We start from the raw sequence: 20,254 nt of genomic DNA, 5'->3' as shown, positions 1-20,254 counted from the left end.
CCCTCATTTCTCAAAATAATATCTGATAACCTTTTTCTAAAGCAGTCTGGTTTCATTAACTGTTGAATCTGATGATATCAAGTTTCAAAGAAACCAACACATATTGGCAACATCTATTCATCAATATCTTTATGGCTAAAATGGCATACAGTCAAAAGTCGTTAATCCGGACTCGTCGGGACTTCGGCGATTCCGGATTATAGATCATCAGTTTAAATCTCGTTAGATGGCATGCAGAAATTCTAAAATTAAAAATATGAAACCGTAATTTATGAAATAAAGAACAATTATGATCTAAAGGGTATCAAAATTTGCAAAATGAAAAAGCTTAATATTTATTTGTTTACTTTATTAAACATTTCTTTCAATGTAAGTTGTTTAAGTTTTGCTTCGTTTCATGTGATAATACTTTCTCTTTAATTCTATTAAACAGACATAATTTCTTGTTCAGTTACAAAGTTCCGCTGTTCAAGTCCCGTTAATTGCTGTGCCGAGAATACCGACTAACTTGTCAATCGAAATTTTTTCGTTTTCACTAACCTCTCTGTCACATTCTTCATGTCTTTATCCATTTTTTGCAGCAATTCCACTTTTTGTTTAATGGACTTCGAAGCATACTTTTGCTTTGTAGATCCTTTACATATTAGTAAATATATATCGGAAATTCTATTTGACATAATCGAAAGTTCAAGTTTACTTTTATAGTATTGCTCTTACAGTCTGCAAAAAATAATAAGCCGGATCCAATTCGAAAATTAAGGAAAAACGCAATCATCAACATTAACTGAAATAGATAATTAGATAATTTTAGCTTATACCGTTTGTTATACATAAAACGCGCACGCGAAAACGTATTCTGCGCTTGCGCACACGCAAATGCGCAGTCGTAAGAGGTCTTACACGCACGCGTAAACGCCTATGCGCATGTGTCAACGCGGCGCATGCGCAGAAAGTTTTTAGCTTTGAGGTCCGGATTATAGATCTTTCCGGATTATGGGTGTCCGAATTAACGACTTTTGACTGTACTAGATTTTCAAATTGGCTGATAGCAATATGAGACGAGGTTGTTGCAAGCATGGAAAGATAACTACAAATCACCAACTTCGTAACATGCGGGGGAATGCTGAGGGGTGCAGGGCAGAGGGAGAAAAGTAGGTACTGTCTGTCTCTGAGAACAGCCACCGTCAGGGTGTCTGGTGAATGGTGGTAGCTATAGCAACATGGTTAGTGTACTTCAAGTAGGGGTGAGCCATGCAGAAGTTTAAAAAAAAAAAGCAAGAATTTCTACTGCTCGTCATTGACAAACTGAAAAGTGCAACCAGAATGGCAATAATTTCAGAGTATGAAAAAGACTGCTAGTACTGCAACACTGCAGCATTCTAATTTACGTTATTCTCAATAGATGGCAGCATGTTATTTAATTCTATTACTTTTCAAATTGTTCTAATCTATATACATTAATTAATACAAAAGCTAGAGGCCGCACACGAAACAGAGGCGGCAAGTTCTCCACTTCGATATATATATATATATTGTTACGATGTGCGCAGCCACGGTAAGATAGCTTCCCCGCAAAGCAGGTTTAAGGTTGCCAGAAATGGTAAACTAATGCAGGGTTAGCATATTTGGCACGAAATCGCCCATTTGGCAGCAAAATTGGCGATATACCATAGATGGATGGTGAACATTACCAATTTGGCCCAGAATGTTCTCGAAGGTAAGCCAATATATAAACCCTGCCTGTACGTGAAGCAGCAGTCTAGTGTATCACGAGTGTCTCATCAGTTAATCGTGAGTGTATTGTCGAGTTTTATCTTGTGCTGAGCTCCAGGAGCGATTGACTGAGTCGGGAACTGCACTTTGGTGTTTTGACGTGAAGTTTTCACCGTTACAGCCTGAAGGCTGTGTTGCCGATTTGTTTCAGCGTATTTGTTGCAGCTTTCTGATGACTGTAAACGCGTCTTTCGAACTGTCCCAAGTAATACAGGTTAAATAAATTGTGTTTTGATTCTTCATCAAGTATTGTCATCAATCACTCCAAATCCACAAACCCCAAAACCGCAACAATATCTTAGAAAAGATTGCCATGTTCACTATTAAAAAAATTCTTTTACTTCACAAAATATTCTTTAAAAACAGCAAAATTAAAATCACAATCTAAGGAAATTTTGCAGTTTATAACAATAGATATTTACGAACATAATTTATTACAATTTTTTTTTTTAAGAAGCTATTAGAACTGTTGTTTTAGGAGGTGTTAAGAGATGTTTGCATAACAGAAAGGAAGGTAGCCAAACAAAGAAGCATACTAGAAAGTGAGACAAAAGGTTTCTAACTGGTGCTTTCCTTGAACTTAACACAGCCGATGAATAACCTCAGCATAAGATGGATAACAAGGTGATAGATAACTTGACAATGTAACTGCTGTCATATCAATCAGGCCTACGTTGCCATAACATTAAGTTAGCAGGTACTTGGCTAAAGTCAATGCTTTACATCACCAAGATGCTGTCCGGAATTTGAATATCGCATTCTACTGGATTCCTACTCCGGTTCATATCTTCGACAGCTGCACTCCCTGTCAGGATTCCGTGCATCATATTGCTGCACCATGCTGGAAAGGACCATGGCTACAGCCATGATACGTCATGGATAACCACATCAAGATGACAGCAGGATGGCACACAGTCTTGCTATCTTCATGCAAAATATCAAATCACAGTGATAGAGGTAGTCACAGAAAAGGAACAGAAACATCAGATGGGCAAAAAATTGAACCTCCAGTAAATTTCAACCAAAACCAAGGACTTTTAAAGGCTGTTCCAAATGAGGTTTTTTAGAGCTAGCATAAATAGATCTCAAGTGATATAAGTTCAGGAGGGTGAAAAAACAGTTTCTTGACATAGTGAAGCTACAAATTTCTGGTTGTACAATACATGAAGTCTGAATAAACAACAAGTATATTATCTAAAGCAAAGCTCTTTAAAAGATGCAAATTTTGCCTCAGGAGGTGCTGGGATTCAATGTGACATTTTAACTAAACAAAATTATTTTAGGTGTAAAATGCTAATTTTATCATATGATGTGAAAAACTGAAAAATAAAGCTGAATTTTGCATTATAAATATAGAACACTGTGCAGAAGAAAAATTAAATTAACTTACTGGAAACTAATGTAATACTGAAAGATTAAAAAGAGCCAAAATTTTATATTTAAAGATAAATTTAAAATACTGTAATAAAGAATTTTCAGAAAAGATGATGTATGCATATGCATATAAAAGACCAAAAACACAGTAAAAATATTTTATGCAAAAGTTTAAATAAATTAATAGTAAATTTTTTGACAACATTAATTTTTATATTCTGCTTTTATCTATTAAAAATTTTCATAGCAATTAGAATAAGTTTCACTGAATTAACAACTGAATAAAAGTATTATTATAAAAAAAAATCCCAATTGCACGCAAAAGTTTCATTATTAGAAATACTATTGCTTTTTAAGCCTCATTCTATTTTAAAAACATAATACTTAAGTACAGATTGACTACATTAGATTGTAGGGTTTATATTTATTTTAACTAACATTTATTTTAAGTTTAAACTACCTTTCCTGTCAAGCCTTACTTTCCCCTGGAACTGCCAATGCCAGAGTATGTAAATTTTAGTAGAACGCGCGAGGATTCAAATTATCAGCGGAAGTATTCCGAGTTAAATAGAAAGGAAACGAGTTCGAGGTGTGCTGTTCTTACTTCACGAGCGCGGAGGTAGTTAGGCAGAAATTGAAGAACCCCGCGTTTTGGCCTGTGTGCTTGCCTGGAAGTATTGTTATTCGTTCAACGTGATCTTCAAGTTTGCTGAATTAGCAGCGGTATTGCAAAATGCGGTGAGGTTAGTCACTTTTAGAGAGCCTCGTAGTTAGAGTCTTGTCTTTAGTTTCTTTTCAGGTTATTATTTTTATTTTACCGCCGAGTTGGCGTAGTTTGTGAGCATCAAGAGCACGCACTTGTAATTTATTACGTTGAATAAAAAGGGACTTAAACCCTTAACAAGACTCTGTCTTTTATCCAGTTTCAACAGTCACCTCTTGGTTGCGTGCAAGTTGGAGGCGCGCAACGCTACATTGGTGCCCGAACACTTATCGAACTGAAATGGCCGAAAATTGGATGGAAGCCGCTGGACAACACCAAGAAATAGCAAGCCAATTGGAAGGATTTGGATACCTGGTCCAGACTTTGAGAGCGTCAATCAAGCCAAACGTCAATTTCGATGGAAAAAATTCGGTGGCGATATTTCTAGAAGGCCTAGAAAATCACTTTCAGCTCTACCCTGTGCCTGAAACACAAAAAGTTGCCATCGACACATCCGCACTAAGAGGACGGGCCGCGCTATGGTGGAAAAATATAGGCAAATTTTTATTAGGGGAATTTGGAAGCCAGACATATACATTTGAAAATTTCAAAAAAATCGTTAGTAAAGGCCTTCCCCATAGTGAAAGATAGAGCAAGGCTGGAAGCCAAACTATATAGTTTCTATCAACGGGATACAGAAGAATTGATGGACTTTATTCTACGAAAAATTAAGCTGACGGATATGCTGTATGGGAAGAAACCGATGCGGAGATTATTGAAATAATCTTACCAAGACTGTTACCCGCTGTTCAAGACTACTTCGACATTAGAAACCCAAGCACATTGCAGGAGCTCTTTGAATTGGCGGTGAAGTTTCAAAATCGCAGAATAGCGGAAAAAGCTAGAGGGGCAACATATTCTCAAAGTACACGAAGGAAATCTTCAAATGAGGAAACCAGAAATGGAAATCGCTCTTATGGGGGAAAGAGCTATCAAGCTAACTCATCGAAACTCGAAGGTCAAGGCCCAAAAAGAAAATTCGAAAATAAACATCCGCGTACCCAGAAGGCACAACTTGAAAGGAAAGCTTTAAACGAGTAGAGGGGCATGTGAAAGAGAGGGTCCAGACCCCGGAAGTTTTAAAAAAACCCTCAAAAAGACATTTAAATACGGTCATCGTAAAAAACTCACATCTAACAATTATACAAGTCCTGGTTGGCGATGTACCAGTAGAAGTCCTCATCGATACAGAAGCAGAAGGAAATTTTATGAGCGAAAATTTCTTCAAAAAGAATTTTTATAGGGTACGATTATTTAAAACCAAAAATACGGAAATTATAGCGGCGCAAGGAAAAACATGTCACTGCATCGGGAAATTATCATTAAACATACAGGTAAAAGAGGAAAGCCTCAAAGTATTAATTTTTGTAGGGAAGAATCTGCAAAATCCTCTTATTTTAGGTATGGAGTTTTTAAGGGCCGCGAGGGCCAAATTGAATTTTCAAGACAGTTCCGTGGTGCTGGAGATGGACCAGAGGGTGGTGGAACCTGTGGAGAAACCGCAAGTGGACCTTAGCCATCTGAATGACCATGAAAGGCAAGCAATACAGCAAGTGGTGAGTAATTTTTTTAACTTGTTTTCAGAAAAGCCGGGAAATTGTCAAATAGTTACGCATAAGATACAATTAACTGCCGAAAAACCTTGTAGGGCTAAACCTTATCGGTACGACAAACAAAAAGACGTAATCATCGAAGAACATATTCAGGAGATGTTAAAGAATAAAATAATAACACCCATAAATAGTGAGTACGCGAGTCCAGTCGTACTATGTAGGAAAAAGAACGAGTTTCCTCCTTCAGATAAAAGGGCTTGGAGGTTTGCTATCGATTACAGAAAACTAAATAGTATTACTAAATTTCCAGTTTACCCTTTGCCGGTTATAGAGGAAATTATCAGACAGATCAAACCAACAAGATACATGTCTACTTTGGACTTAACGTCTGGCTAATATCAAATAGCTACGAGACCCGAAGACGTACATAAAACCGCGTTTATAACAAAATCGGGCACTTATGCATTTTTACGCATGCCCTTTGGGTTGTGTGGGGCCCCATCAACATTCCAGAGAGCTATGGACATTGCTCTAAAGCCTGTCCTAGGAAAATCAACTTTAATTTATCTAGATGATATAATTATAACGAGTAGTACGTTGGAACAACACATTAATGATCTAGAACAAGTTTTTAAATTATTAAAAGAGGCCAGTCTTACAATTAACGCTTCAAAATGCAAGTTCGCAGAATCAAGAACTTAAATATCTCGGTTATAAAATTTCGCAAAAGGGTATAGAAACGCAAGATTCAAAAATAAAAGCTATCAAGAATTTCCCACCGCCCAAAACCGCCAAGAAACTTTCTTCTTTCCTTGGGTTATGTTCTTACTATCGGTCTTTCATAAAAGATTTCGCTAATATTGTTGAACCACTCTTAGTAATCAAAAGAAAGCGAGGTAAATTTACGTGGACAGCGGAAGCAAAAACAGCTTTTGAAAGATTAAAAGAAGTGCTCATCAATGCCTCTGTTTTAAAATTCCCGGAGGGGGACGAAAACATGGAAATTGCAGCAGATGCGTCAGACTATGCGGTGGGTGCGGTTCTTATGCAAAATAGCCATCCTCTGGCATTTTTTAGTAAAACATTGAATCAGACACAAAGGAATTATACAGCTACAGAAAGAGAAACATTAGCCGTATTAATGGCTGTACACAAATTTTGAGTTTATTTCGGCAAAGCGCCAGTAACAGTCTTTTCGGATCATGCGGCTGTTTGTAGACTTTACTCGGGGAAAAACCTAACGCCCAGGTTAATAAGATGGGTTTTAAAACTCCAAGAATATAACATCAGAATAAAATATAAACCGGGTAAGGAAAACAATGTAGCTGACGCACTTTCTCGGATAAAACTGGACGATGAAGGAAATGAACTTAAATGCACTGTGTTGACTTCAAAAATTTTAGATTCTAGAGATACGATTATCATTGAACTGAAAGCTGATCCTGAATTTGGAAATATCTATGCATATTTGAAAGACCCCGAAAGCTTTGAGCACACAGATATCGATGCGATAAGAAATAGAGCAGCAAACTATGAAATAATAGATAATTTATTATTTTATACGAAAACAACAAACGAAAATCTTGAGTATAAACCAGTCATCCCAGCCTCGCTTCAATTAAGCATTTTGAAGGAATTACACGACGCGAAAACAGTGGGTCATTTAGGGGTCAGAAAGACTTTAAAAAGGGTACGCGAGGCGGTATATTTCCCACAATTATACAAAATAGTAACGGCGTATGTCAGGTCCTGCAATCAATGTCAGTTAATAAATGATATTAATTACAGCCCGGCCGGGTACTTAAATAGCATTCGCGCTACATTTCCGAATGAAATTTTAGGCATAGATCTTCTTGGTCCCTACCCCCAGAGCGAGTTAAATAAAAATCGTTTTCTTTTAGTAATAGTAGATCATTTTCCAAAATGGACAGAAATTGTTCCACTTAAACGCGCGTCAGCCAAAACAATCGCAGATGCATTCTTACACAGATACATTTTAAAATACGGTGCACCGATAAAAGTCATTAGCGATAACGGAAAACAATTTATTAGTCATTTGAAAACATATGCAATGGACTTGGCATACGCCATAGCAAAATGGTTCCGTATAGACCACAGGCAAACATAGCAGAAAGAGTGAATAAAAACATAGTAAAAATAATTCGCAGTTACGTGAGCACACATCACAAGCGCTGGGATGGCTACATAAATGAATTAGCTTATGCTTTAAGAACGGCAAATCACAATACTACGGGAAAAACCCCAGCAGAATTATTTTTAGGCAGAAAGTTAATTACGCCTTTAGATAAATTATTCTTTGTGCAACAAAGAGAGCAAGAGTTTAAACAGAAAGATGTGCAAAAACTGATTGATCAGGCGCTTAAAAGCTCGGATACGGCAAGAAATAAGCAAAAAGCATATTATGATAGAAAACGCCGTGAAGCAGATTTTAAAGTTGGGGATAAAGCATTGAAGAGGAAATTTTCTTTATCAAGTGCCCCAGACAATTTTACGGCAAAGCTAGCTCCAAAATTTGAAGGCCCCTATGTAATTCAGGAAATCAAAGGAGTCGTATTATATCTTAAAAACGAGAGAGGGGAGATCTGTAAAGCAAGTCCCGACCAGGTGAAAAAATACTATAATTCAAATGATTTTGAAATCCTTAAAAGTTTCTTGCAGGACTCAAGTCTAAACGAAGTAGAAGGTGCAGAGATAACAACAACTGTTCCACCACCCCAAGAAGCAGAGAACTGAAGAGAGACCTAGCCCTTCTACAACCCGGACGACGGTACCAAAAAGAAAAAATAAAAACTTTCAAACTCCAGCATTTAAGAAAAACAATAATACAGATGCACCGCGTAAAGAAACCGTGGTAAAGAGCAAAACACCACCTACAACGGATCGCAGGAGAATTTATACATCAAGGAGAACGCGCCCAGGGCCAGAGAGTCAGGTGCCAGCAAGGCCGCCGTTCCGGAAACTGAAACGGCAACAGGAGGAACAAAAATATCAGGAACAACAGAAGAAATTCAAGAAGGACTCCAGGCCGAAGGACGTCAAGACCAGCCGTCCCATGGAAAAACGGAAACGACAACTGCCCGACGATTACTCCGCCAAGAGGCCAGCATGCAGAGGACGCAAAAGAAAAACTAATGTGGACGACACTCTGAGGTCAGTAAGGAGAAGATTGACGTCCATGAAACCTATAACTTGGGAACAATATTGCCAGAAAAGAATGACGGAGTTTCAAGCATCGAAAACTCAAAGATAAGTTAAAATCTCCTATTAAATTTTTTTTCTCTTTTGTTCCGAAATGTTATGCATAAGTACAAGTTCTATGTTTTGACGAAAGTCAATATGTCTCGGTTGAGACTTAGTTTTGTTTCACTTTATTTAGCTAAGGCAAAAGTATTATTTTCTTTAAGTATAAAAGCTAAAAACAAGCATTTTCTGTTGGTCGAAAGACTAATTCTGTTATGTTAAAGCCAAAATTTGGCCGAAGATAAAAATAACTTCGTATTACTGTATTAATAAGAATTTTAGTTTCAGTGCCGCCAGCTTGGCGAAGAATGAGTGAAGTAAAAATTTATTTCTCTTATTCATTTTATGGTAAATTGTAAAAATCATATGTATTAAAATTTTGTAAATGTATGTAAATACTTGAATGTTATATAAAAGTAGAATTTAGTCTAGAAGCATAAAATTTTAGATGCTAAAAGTAAAATGCTCAAAAGGAATGAATTCAAAATTTAAGTATTAAACTGCAGATAAAGTCATGCTTTAGAGCGAAAGCCTGCATGTTTAAAGATGAATGAGGGGGAAGTTAGAATGAATGTGTTTTGTAGGGTTCTCCACCTACACTTGAATTTTTAAGAATGTTAAAGTAGCTCATTGAGTTGTAGAATGTCGAGTAAGTTGTGTCTATTTGGTCGTTGAATTCTAACAAATCATGGTGGTTAGGGGAAGTGTTGTAAGACTAAAACACGAATATTCCCGCTTGACACCACACATGGTGGAGAACCAGGGTAAAGTTAAATTAATGCTTGAAAAATTGAATGAATGTGAATTAAGTAATAAAACTAAGGAAAACGAATCGTTTAAAAACAAAAATTTATTGTGTGAAGAAAGTGTAAATTATAATGTATTTAGAAAGATACTGATACTTATTCCTTCCAGATGCTGGAAGGAAAAGACCAAGATTGATTGATGAAGTCCAGGAAAAGTTGCTGTAAGAAGAGAGAGTTATAAGTATACACAGAAATTTAGTATACAATTTGTTACATAAGATTTTTTTTGTGTGTAAACGAGGTTCTCGAGAGTTAGTTCAGAATTATAGAAACTTACAACAGGTCGTTTGTAGGACCTGCTTCCAAGTTTTCCAAATTCTGGCATCGGCAAATGTAGGGTTTATATTTATTTTAACTAACATTTATTTTAAGTTTAAACTGCCTTTCCTGTCAAGCCTTACTTTCCCCTGGAACTGCCAATGCCAGAGTATGTAAATTTTAGTAGAACGCGCGAGGATTCAAATTATCAGCGGAAGTATTCCGAGTTAAATAGAAAGGAAACGAGTTCGAGGTGTGCTGTTCTTACTTCACGAGCGCGGAGGTAGTTAGCCAGAAATTGAAGAACCCCGTGTTTCGGCCTGTGTGCTTGCCTGGAAGTATTGTTATTCGTTCAACGTGATCTTCAAGTTTGCTGAATTAGCAGCGGTATTGCAAAACGCGGTGAGGTTAGTTACTTTTAGAGAGCCTCGTAGTTAGAGTCTTGTCTTTAGTTTCTTTTCAGGTTATTTTTTTTATTTTACCGCCGAGTTGGCGTAGTTTGTGAGCGTCAAGAGCACGCACTTGTAATTTATTACGTTGAATAAAAAGGGACTTAAACCCTTAACAAGACTCTGTCTTTTATCCAGTTTCAACAGTCACCTCTTGGTTGCGTGCAAGTTGGAGGCGCGCAACGCTACAAGTTGAATTTGCAGCTTGGGTTATTTTGAGTACTGTAACATTTTCTTTTCTAGCAACTGGCAAAGTTTCTATGTTTTCTTTCTGTACTTTATACAAATAAAATGAATAGAAAGTTAAATTTAAAATGAAAACGTCAGTATTTTCATTACCACAAGTTATGACTGTTCTGCACAGTGGGCCATGAATTATAATTTATACGTTGAGGGAGCCACAACTTGAAAAAGTTTTCAAACTGTTAAGTGATAACTGCAATTTACAGCCACAACTATTTTATGGGACAAATGATTGAGATATTACAAGCAGAAAAAAAAACAGAGCTCCAAATACTACTGTAAACCTTCACTGAAATGATGAATTATTTTCTTATTACCATTATTTTTAGTTAGGCAATAGCATTATCAATGGGTAACTGAGCTGAATAACAGATATCACACATCAAATAAAATTCAGTTTTAAAAAAATTGCATATAAATATGGTAAAACCTTCTGCAGAATATAAAATAACTAAATTTTAAGTAAAATACACATAAATGAATGTAGTATGATTTTTCAGCAATAAAATTATACTGAATAAAATTACACAAATGGAATCTTATTTAAAAAATATACATCATAAACAAATTTCAAAGAATTAAAAAGACAGATAAAAATTAAGAATTCATGATTTTGTTCTAAATATTGTAAAATTTTGCTTTATTGTATAAGAATTAAATACTCTGCATAGTAACAAAATACACAACTGGAAGTTCACAAAAAAAAAAAAAAAAAAAAACCATATGAAATAAAACATAAGGAAGAAAAGGCAAGCTACCAAGAGTTGACACTTGTCAGAAGTTCAAGCGAGCATGACTGTGCTAGCTTAGTTAGATCAAGAATTCCATACATTGGTTAGCTATGCTGGGGTAGTTGAGAATCAAATGTGAAATCCCCCCCCAAAATCTTTTAAGGAACTGTACAATCCCTGTCAGTAGTTAAAATATGATAATAAAATCATGACACACTTAGTGGTTCTGAAATAGCTAAAGATTTGACCAATCTTTTATGATTAGATGAAAAAACATGCAAAGCTTGTAATTTCAGCAATTTTAAAGCCATATTAAAAAATTTTAACGTCCTTTTGCTGCAGGTCAATTCAATTTTATAACTGTTACAGGCATGAAAGGATAAGCATTCTGTTAAGAAATATAGTATGTATCTGTTAAAAAAATTAAATTTCTGCTTGGTCATTGAAAATAAGCAGCATTTAACCTTCAGAAAAATGTGAAAATTGCAGGAAAAATAAGTTATTCCTAGTTACTGCTGTTATGGGATATTGCACACAACAGGAAAGCAAAGCCAAAAATTCTGATAACAGACAAATTATTGTTCAAATTAGAATCATTTCATAAAATCAATTTAGAACGCATTATTTCTATGCTATTAAAAAATACTATGTATCTTACTTATAGCATTACTTCAAACGTCGTCACATTCCAAACAATTGAGTTTCAAACAATGTTCTATACTTCACAAAAACATTAAAAATATAAAGAACTTATTTTGTCAGTTATTACTGATGTATGTCCAATAATTTTTTTATAATTTCAAATGAAAAACAACAAAACTCAATTTAAATTAAAATAATAAAATATTTAATTAACAGAGATACTTAGTAGAATATAATGAGCAACACTGCAATCAAAATAAGTATGCCTCGAATATCTGCTTGCTTTACAAATATTTTCAATTACTTAAATTTATTTTATAAATAAATAAAAGTACGTTCTCTGTAAAAAAAATTTTTTTGGTATACTCTGTTTATACCTGACATGATATATTCAGTTTAGGAAGATGATCTTATTATGTAAGACACTAAGTGAAGCATAAAAAGTCCTCACTTTCAATTCAGACATATTAAGTTTATTCAAGAGCAAGAAAGTGGTTTTAAAGAAATATATAGATATTTAGAATTCCAGCAATCTGCAAACTTTGAAAGCAAGGGTTATGTGCATTAGTGGTTTCATTTGGTTTATTAAATAATAACAAAGCACTCAAGGGCTACCCGCCTAAAAGGATTGATGATTTCGTGAAGGAATTCCCAAGGGAAACCGGCTCCTAGACACTTTGCACATAGGGAAACCTCCAAAACTGCCCATGCAGCCAGCCTCAAGATTCGAACCTTGAACTGAATTACAAGTGTTTAACAACTTTACCACTTGGCTGCTGGTGAGCCTATGCACATTAGAGAATCTTTTGGATTACAGCTAATGCACTCACAAGTTTTTGATTACATTTCAAAAAAAGTGCTATTTTAAACAGCAAAATTACTTTCAAATTACTGTTTATGCTTTTGAATAAAAGAAAAATACACTAGGTAATTACATATTAGGACGATCACCTTAGTAGAAACTGCCAAATTTCAGTTGTGCAAAAATGTTTAAAATTAAAAAAAAAAAAAAAAAAAAAAAAAAAAAACAGGCTATGGAGTGCACTTAAGTTGGAAGATAGCAATGGAAAAATTGTGGACAAATTCTTTACACATGATAACCACATTAACCCAAAATGAAAAGGCAACAAAATATATACAAGGAAGATTTTATCTAAAATGGAAAATTTGCAGAAATTCATATTTAGTAAGTGCTTTGATGCATGCGTTTCAAGAAAAACAGAGAATAACTTCAAAAATAAATTCAGAACTAAATAACTTCAAAAATAAATTCATCTCATCAATCAAAATCTGTTCATACACTTTTTGTTAAAATTTTAATATATATATATGTAAAATATAAAAAAAAGTACGATGGCTTTGCTTTTGGCGAACACGCAACCTTTAACTAATTTTCTGCAATTTAGGATCTTCCCTCTAGACCAATACCTTCTTGAATTTGCTAGCCTATTACGTAACTGCTACTGTAAATACTGAGTATGCGCCATTTTTCAGTCAGACTGCTTCCTAATCTCGCTGCTACAAGATTCTGTGCTGCCCTGTCCATCTTTTCTCCCTTTGTTAGAATTAGTTATGAAGCACAAAGTTTAAATTCAATCATACTTAGTTAAAACCACTAGGGATATGTAATTTAAAGAGTGTTATCTAAAAGGAAAATGATCTGCTAATTGGAATAAATAAAAATGGGCAGTTAAAAGCTAAATAATTTTGTGTCGTCTTTGGATATCCTCCTTACCAGTCTGTGAAATGCCATGCCTGAACTTTGATGCCGAGCTTCACGACTGCTGATATATATATATATATATATATATATATATAATGTTGTATGAACTTAAATATATATATGTATGTATATGTATGTGTGTCAAAAATATCTTCCTTAAATTTGAAATGCTGAATTCTCAGAAAATCAAATTTTGTTAACATCCCAGAAATGAACACAGATCACAGTGATTTAAGGATTGTCAAAATTCTACTGTACCAAGAAAATAGACAGAGTTGCAAAATGGTTGAGAAAGGGGGAAAAAATGTAAAAACAGGAAACAAGTTATCAAAGTAATCAAAATTTTTAGTTATAGTAACACAGAAATGTAGAAAGAAAATGCAGAAATGCAGATTTTATCTATTGAAACAGACAAGAAGCCTTATAAAGGATTTCTTCTGTATTTCACTGCAGTCTTGAAGCAAGCTGGAAACAAGTAGACCATAGGTGAGCAATGTGCAGCCTTGAAGCTGCATGTGGCCCTCGTGAGTTTCTTATGCAACCTCTACTCTTTGTATTAAAGCTAGATATTGTATTACTATTTAATTACCTAGACTACAACAATTCGAAAATTAATACAATTAGATAATGTGCTGCCATCTATTGAACATAGCATGAATTAGAATGCTGTAGTATGGTAGCTCTGGCAGTCTCTCACAGCCTGAAGAACTCAAAGTCTATAGAAAAGAAGTTAACTGACTTTGGTATGCAAACGAAAAGCTGAGGACTCGTTCAGCTGATGTCACTGCAGTTCATTCTAGTAGCGGTGATTTCGCATTTCCTTTTGAGATACTTTCTATTTTTCAGTAGGAAAATAAAAAATCTGAATAGTTGGAATTGAGTTTGGAATAGAAATTAATCAAATAACACTATGACAATTTCGAACTATGGTGCTTTTGATCAAATGCCACTTTTAAAAAACAAATATGTAAAACGTAATTTTATATGGGCCTTTTCTGAAGAAAGTTTTAATAAATAGTGCAATTCTATCCTACTTAAGGTTGTTTATAAGACAATCTCATGTATGCAGGACTGGGGCTGAAAAAAATTGTCATTATTCCATTCAATTCCTTGAAAAAAAACTTTAGTTACCCTATAAAACTGAATTATAGTGTATAAAAAAAATTTTGAATTTAAGCATTTCTGCAAATGAGAAAAATTACTATTATATTAGTTATGTTTCTTTTAAATAAAAGAAATAATAAAAATTTATATTCAGAAACTAATGCAGAGCTGTCTATAACAATGCTTGAATACAGCTCCTCCCCAATTAAAAAAAAAAAAAATTCAGTTAAGGAGATGTTGGGCAATTTGAATCATTTGAAGATAGATTTTTGTTTAAATGATTCAGCTATAATGAACATTTGGTTCTTATTTGTTACAGAACAACACACACCAATCAATTTTCTAAACAAAGATTTACTGTTTACACTGCTTACAGGCCATTACTGATTTCAATGCATTGTTCTTATCTCATAATAGCACTTCTGTTTAAAAAGCTTTTAAAATGTGTCATTCTATGATATGCTTAAAATAACTAACTTAAGACACATTTCTCATATTAAAAATTCTTATAACTGAAATAAGCTGACGATGAAAAGTATAAAGCTGGCCCATATAGCTTTCTAAAGATAACTGTCTGGTACCTGTAATCAAATTCAAACTTTTTAAAATGTACTGTGACCAAAATAAACATATGCAGGAAGCCTATCTTGTTTGATTCACTTATTAAAAATGGAAGTTTACACCCATGGCCACAATTTAAGAGATATTTAGTTGCAGAATGTTTCTAAGCATCCTGTGTAAAAAGCATATACTAAAACAATATATAAAAAATGAAAGTTGTGAAAAAATTTTATGAAGTTCTGAGGAATTATCAAATTTGGATGTCTCTAGTAAATTAATATAATTAATAATGAAGTTAATGCACTGAAAGTGGCACTGACTCTTGCCAAAGAGAAAATCAAAAATCATAGATAAAGAATAATGTTTTTTTCTTTTTTTAAATTAAAAGAGACTAACAAAAAATACCAAGAATAGAAAATTATATACATAAATTGGCATGTTATTTAATATTTACCTGTCACCTTTTCTTAATGGAAAAGTACTACTAGAATATTCAGGACCTGCCTTTCGACCACGGTTGCTGAAGTTAGAAAAATCTCCACGGCCTGAAACATTGAAATTCACAAATATGGATATTATATACATAGATATATATGTACAAATGTATTTACTTTAGGGCAATAGAACATCAAGAAATTTGTCTAAAGTACATACTGTGCTTTAGACACTAGATACAGCAAGAAAAACAGTCCAACAGTTACTGTTACTACCCCATATTTCATTCTATATTTAGTGTACTGCTCTTTGTGCTGCATCCAATGCCCATGAAGGTGTCCGAATTTTTACCCAATGAATTACAAATTACCAGCCAAGGCAAATTATTAACATAACATAGAATATTACAAGTAAAAATTATGTCCTAATACGTTGGTTCTCTGTAACATTTTGAAAATATCATTTGCTCTCTCTGAGTGTGGAACCAATTTTCTGCCAAAGATTCAAACCGCTATCAACAAAATTTTCTTTATCAAAATTTAATTGAACTGGATGCAAATATTTACTTCTTGCCCCAAATTAATATATTTATGTAACCAACATTAAAAAGGAAAAAAATGATTTAATATTTTTATCAAAATCTCTTTAAATAAGAAGAAATATAAACAGCAATTTGCAGGTTTAAAAGTTTGATTTTTAAAGCAAATATATACATCATTATAACTATTTTCTTGAGCAACTAAGCTTTCAATTACAGTTTTACATCTACTCAATATGAAAAACTACTTTGCAGAAAGATTCCGGGTTGTTCTTATATTTACCTAATGCCTGACTTTCTCTTAAACAAAATACTGCTTCTTAAGAACATACACTAATATATTAACTGTAATAAATATTTCAGGCTTGAAAACAATCATTCATATCACTGGTACATAAAACAAATCAGTTGATAAATTTTTTCTCCCACCCCCAACGATATAATAGTTATTTTTTAAAGAAAAACTCATACATTTATATCACCTCATACAGTGGTGGTAGTGGTAGTGAGTTTACTGGTGCAAAACTCTAAAGGCCATCTGTGCTGAATACATGTCAAATGCTTTCACACAAAAATGAGACTTACAGACAAAAGATTAAGACCATGGAAAAGCTTAACGTACAGAGAAGCTAAAAAATGACAGATGCCGAGATGAAGTTTCCTATAATGCAGATAATGAGATCAGATTTGAACAGGTATAAAATCTTAAAACATGAAATATATTAAAATAGAAATCACTAAAACAGCAGGCCACAAAATCAAATAAACCATATTATATTATATATTGAAGTTTATGTGATTCAGGAATATCTTAATTACCCTTGGTATGCTACAGAAATACTGGCCTAGCTTCTACCTATACCTGTATAAACCCATGTTTGTGGATTCGTTACTTTTTCCCATATTTCATACTCTTTTGTGTGCATGTGTGGGGGGGGGGTGTTAATTCCGATGAGAATTTGAAAATTGCTTTAAGTGTGCAGATTTAAGTAAACAATCTATGCAGTATACTTTTAAAAAAAAGTTAGAACGACTAGTACATTATTTATTTATTTGTGATCGCAGATTTAAAAAACAAAATCCGAACGCTTTCAGATTTTACACTACACCCAAAGGGACCTTTTTAAAATGTTTTCTGTGTTACCTTTATTTATTAAATATCATGTTCTTCGCACTTAAACCATTAAATTAAATTCAATAGCAATATCGCAAAATAATTTTAAAATGAGCATATCTTTCGAATTTCTGATGCGCAGTCTCTTGTGCTGAAGATAAAAATGTCTTTCCCACACACACACTGTACAGTGTTGCCATTGCTTGCTTTGAAATCGAGTTTCTTAATCAAAAATTCATTGAAGTGTTACAAAATATGGTGGTGTATTTAATTATGGCAGAGCACACTAGGGCTATGTGCCTAAGGGATGGGAAGCCTTCGTGGAAGACTTTCTAAAGGAAACTGGCTCGTATACACGTTACACATGGGAAAAACACATGGGGAAACCCACGCAGTCAGCCCGTTCGCGGGATTCGAACCTCGGACCGAACTACCAGTGTTCAGTGACTTTACCGCTCGGCCGCTGGTGGGCCTGTTACAAAATATGAAATCGATAATAAAACAAATTCCAAATGTTGGCTTCCAGATGCCTATATTCAGAGGAGGATTACGTTATGGTTCTAGGTAACATTGATGGTTTAATGGTTCTAGGTAATGTTGTTTTATCACAATGTGAGAAGCATACATACATTTATGCAGATTCTTTATTATTTAAACATAACAGTGGCAGCAGTTTGAAAAGTGATTCGGACATTTACAGTGAATTGACGCGAAATGCTGAAACAAAATAAATAGCCCTTCTAAGCTAACGCTCCTTTGTGCCAATTAAATAGTAAATACCTGCCTCTTTCGGCTATATCACCTCATACAGAATGAAAATATTCTTGAATCATGTAACTTATCCAGGATATATCAAACAGATTTTAAAGAAAGGTATTATAATTCCTATGTAAAATATTTCAGAAATGATGTCATAAACCACCGAAATTGTAGGCAAATTCTAAGTCATAGGCATCCAGTTTTATTTTGCCCTCTTGTGCTCATCTCGGTTCAGTTTTCTTTGGTTTTTTAAATCAGCGAAGAAACACAGGCAACATCCTTTAGAATTCTGCATGACTTTCAAGCAATAAAACTGAACTTTCAACAACAGAAAAAGTTTCTAGGCATATAAAGGTACTACATGCTGCAGCATTCTTGCAAATATCCCCGCCTCTGCTGACAATTACAAATGATATGTGCTAACAGAAATTGTTTAATGAATTTAATTCTTATGTTGAATTTAATTGAATTTAATTCTTATGTTAGGGTTTATCATGCTACTGTGCATACTGTTATTAACATGTGTACAGCTTGCATATCTTCATTGGTACCCCAGTCAATCCATCCTGCATCCACAGATTTTAAATAAACATCAAAATTACTTAATTTTATCCAACACAAGCACCAATTTTTCAGAAGAATAATTTACATTATCTATAAGCCAGAATTCTTTGAACACCAAAATAACTTAATTTTGTACAACACAAGATCTGACTTTTTCTGAAGAATAATTTACATTCTCTACAAGCCAGAATTCTTTTTATGACAAACTCGAATGATTAACACTCTTTATTTAACAAAGCATACTGAAGTTTCCCATGGAGAGGAACAGACAGAAAACAAACAATTCCAGTACATACTTGTCAACTCATGACACTCAAAAATCAGATTTTTTTAAGAAATCAGGAGATTTTTCACAATGTTAAAAAGACTTTTTAAATGATAAAAATATAGTTTTTAATAATGAATTAACTTTAAATAGTTACTAAGTCTTAAATGCAAGCAACACAAAAATACCTCAGACATAAAAACATTTTTATTACTTGCATCATTTAAAAAAAAAAAAAAAAAAAAAAAAAAGACATTTTAATCAGTTTTCATACAAATGTTATGAACAGTGGCAGATTTTGCTTTCATTAAGAAAGAAACTTGATAATTTTGTTCATAGCAATTGCCACGTAGGCCTGCTTTCGCTAATAAAAGTTTTTCTAATGTGTCATCACTAACATTAGATCTAAATTTAGTCTTCGTTTTCGCAACAACACTGAAAATAGTCTCACACTCCGCATTACTATGGGGAACTGTCAAGAAGGCCAACATAATTCTAGACAGTTCACAATATTTTAAAATCCCATCAGCACCTTTCAGTTTTCCAATTAAACTCCACTGGGTGTCAATCCTAGCTGATTTTATAACTTCATCCAAGTTTTCTAATTGTAAACTGCAAAATTGCGACTGAAGTATATGAGTAGCAACATCAATATCATCATCTTTCATGACTAAACGAAGTAACACAGGAAATCTGTTCAAAAAGTACCTTATATCAGAAAAAGATGCATTTGCTAGAGCAGAAACATTACAAGCTTTAGCATGCAAAATCACTTCATCGTTGACTGGAAATTTATGTAGTATGTAATCACATACTCGGTAGAAGTAACGGTACTTTTCCGTTTTGCCGGCGCAAGCGATAAAGTCGCCAATAATGGTACAACCGATGCCAAACGGAATATTCTCGCTGGTAACCTTTTACGCCTCATTCAGATAGTTCAGTTTTATGTCTAAGGCCATTTTCGGCAATTAAATCAATTAGGATGCAATCACAGCGCTTACCCGAAGCCGAAAATATAGAAAAGGTAAAGTCAAAGGTTAAATTCATCAATTCTAATGAGAATGCATTAGCGAAGTAAAGCACTGCAGTTTTACATAATTTCTGAGTAAGTTATTCGTACGAATTGAAGTATTTCTTGCATTTAAACTTGTACTCCAAATTAAGATTTAACTTGAAATTAATATAGATAATTACTGAGAGCATTATATTTTTGTAGAGTAGTACACGTGAGATGAGATCGCTTGGGGTCACGTGATATGAACCGGCGAAACAGGATGTTGAACCATGAAAGCATAGTAAATTCTTAAATTAATGTATTTTTATAAATTTATTGTCTTT

The 20,254-nt window shown here is 34.0% G+C and overlaps 1 protein-coding gene across 2 annotated transcripts in view; it reads right to left on the bottom strand.

The window, feature by feature from the left end:
• The window catches only part of LOC118183285 (putative ATP-dependent RNA helicase Pl10), a 143,744-nt gene that overhangs the window by 85,754 nt on the left and 37,736 nt on the right, over positions 1–20,254 (bottom strand). For both annotated transcript variants that reach the window (XM_035352760.2, XM_035352761.2), the window contains one exon: positions 15,696–15,786. In XM_035352760.2, coding sequence (XP_035208651.1) covers positions 15,696–15,786 — 91 coding nt within the window. The remainder of the gene's footprint in view (positions 1–15,695; positions 15,787–20,254) is intronic.

Source organism: Stegodyphus dumicola, chromosome X1 (assembly GCF_044657685.1).
Source record: "Stegodyphus dumicola isolate Sdum_Otavi_A_Nest chromosome X1, ASM4465768v1".
Lineage (NCBI taxonomy): Eukaryota > Metazoa > Arthropoda > Arachnida > Araneae > Eresidae > Stegodyphus > Stegodyphus dumicola.
This window is presented reverse-complemented; position numbering and strand designations above follow the sequence as displayed.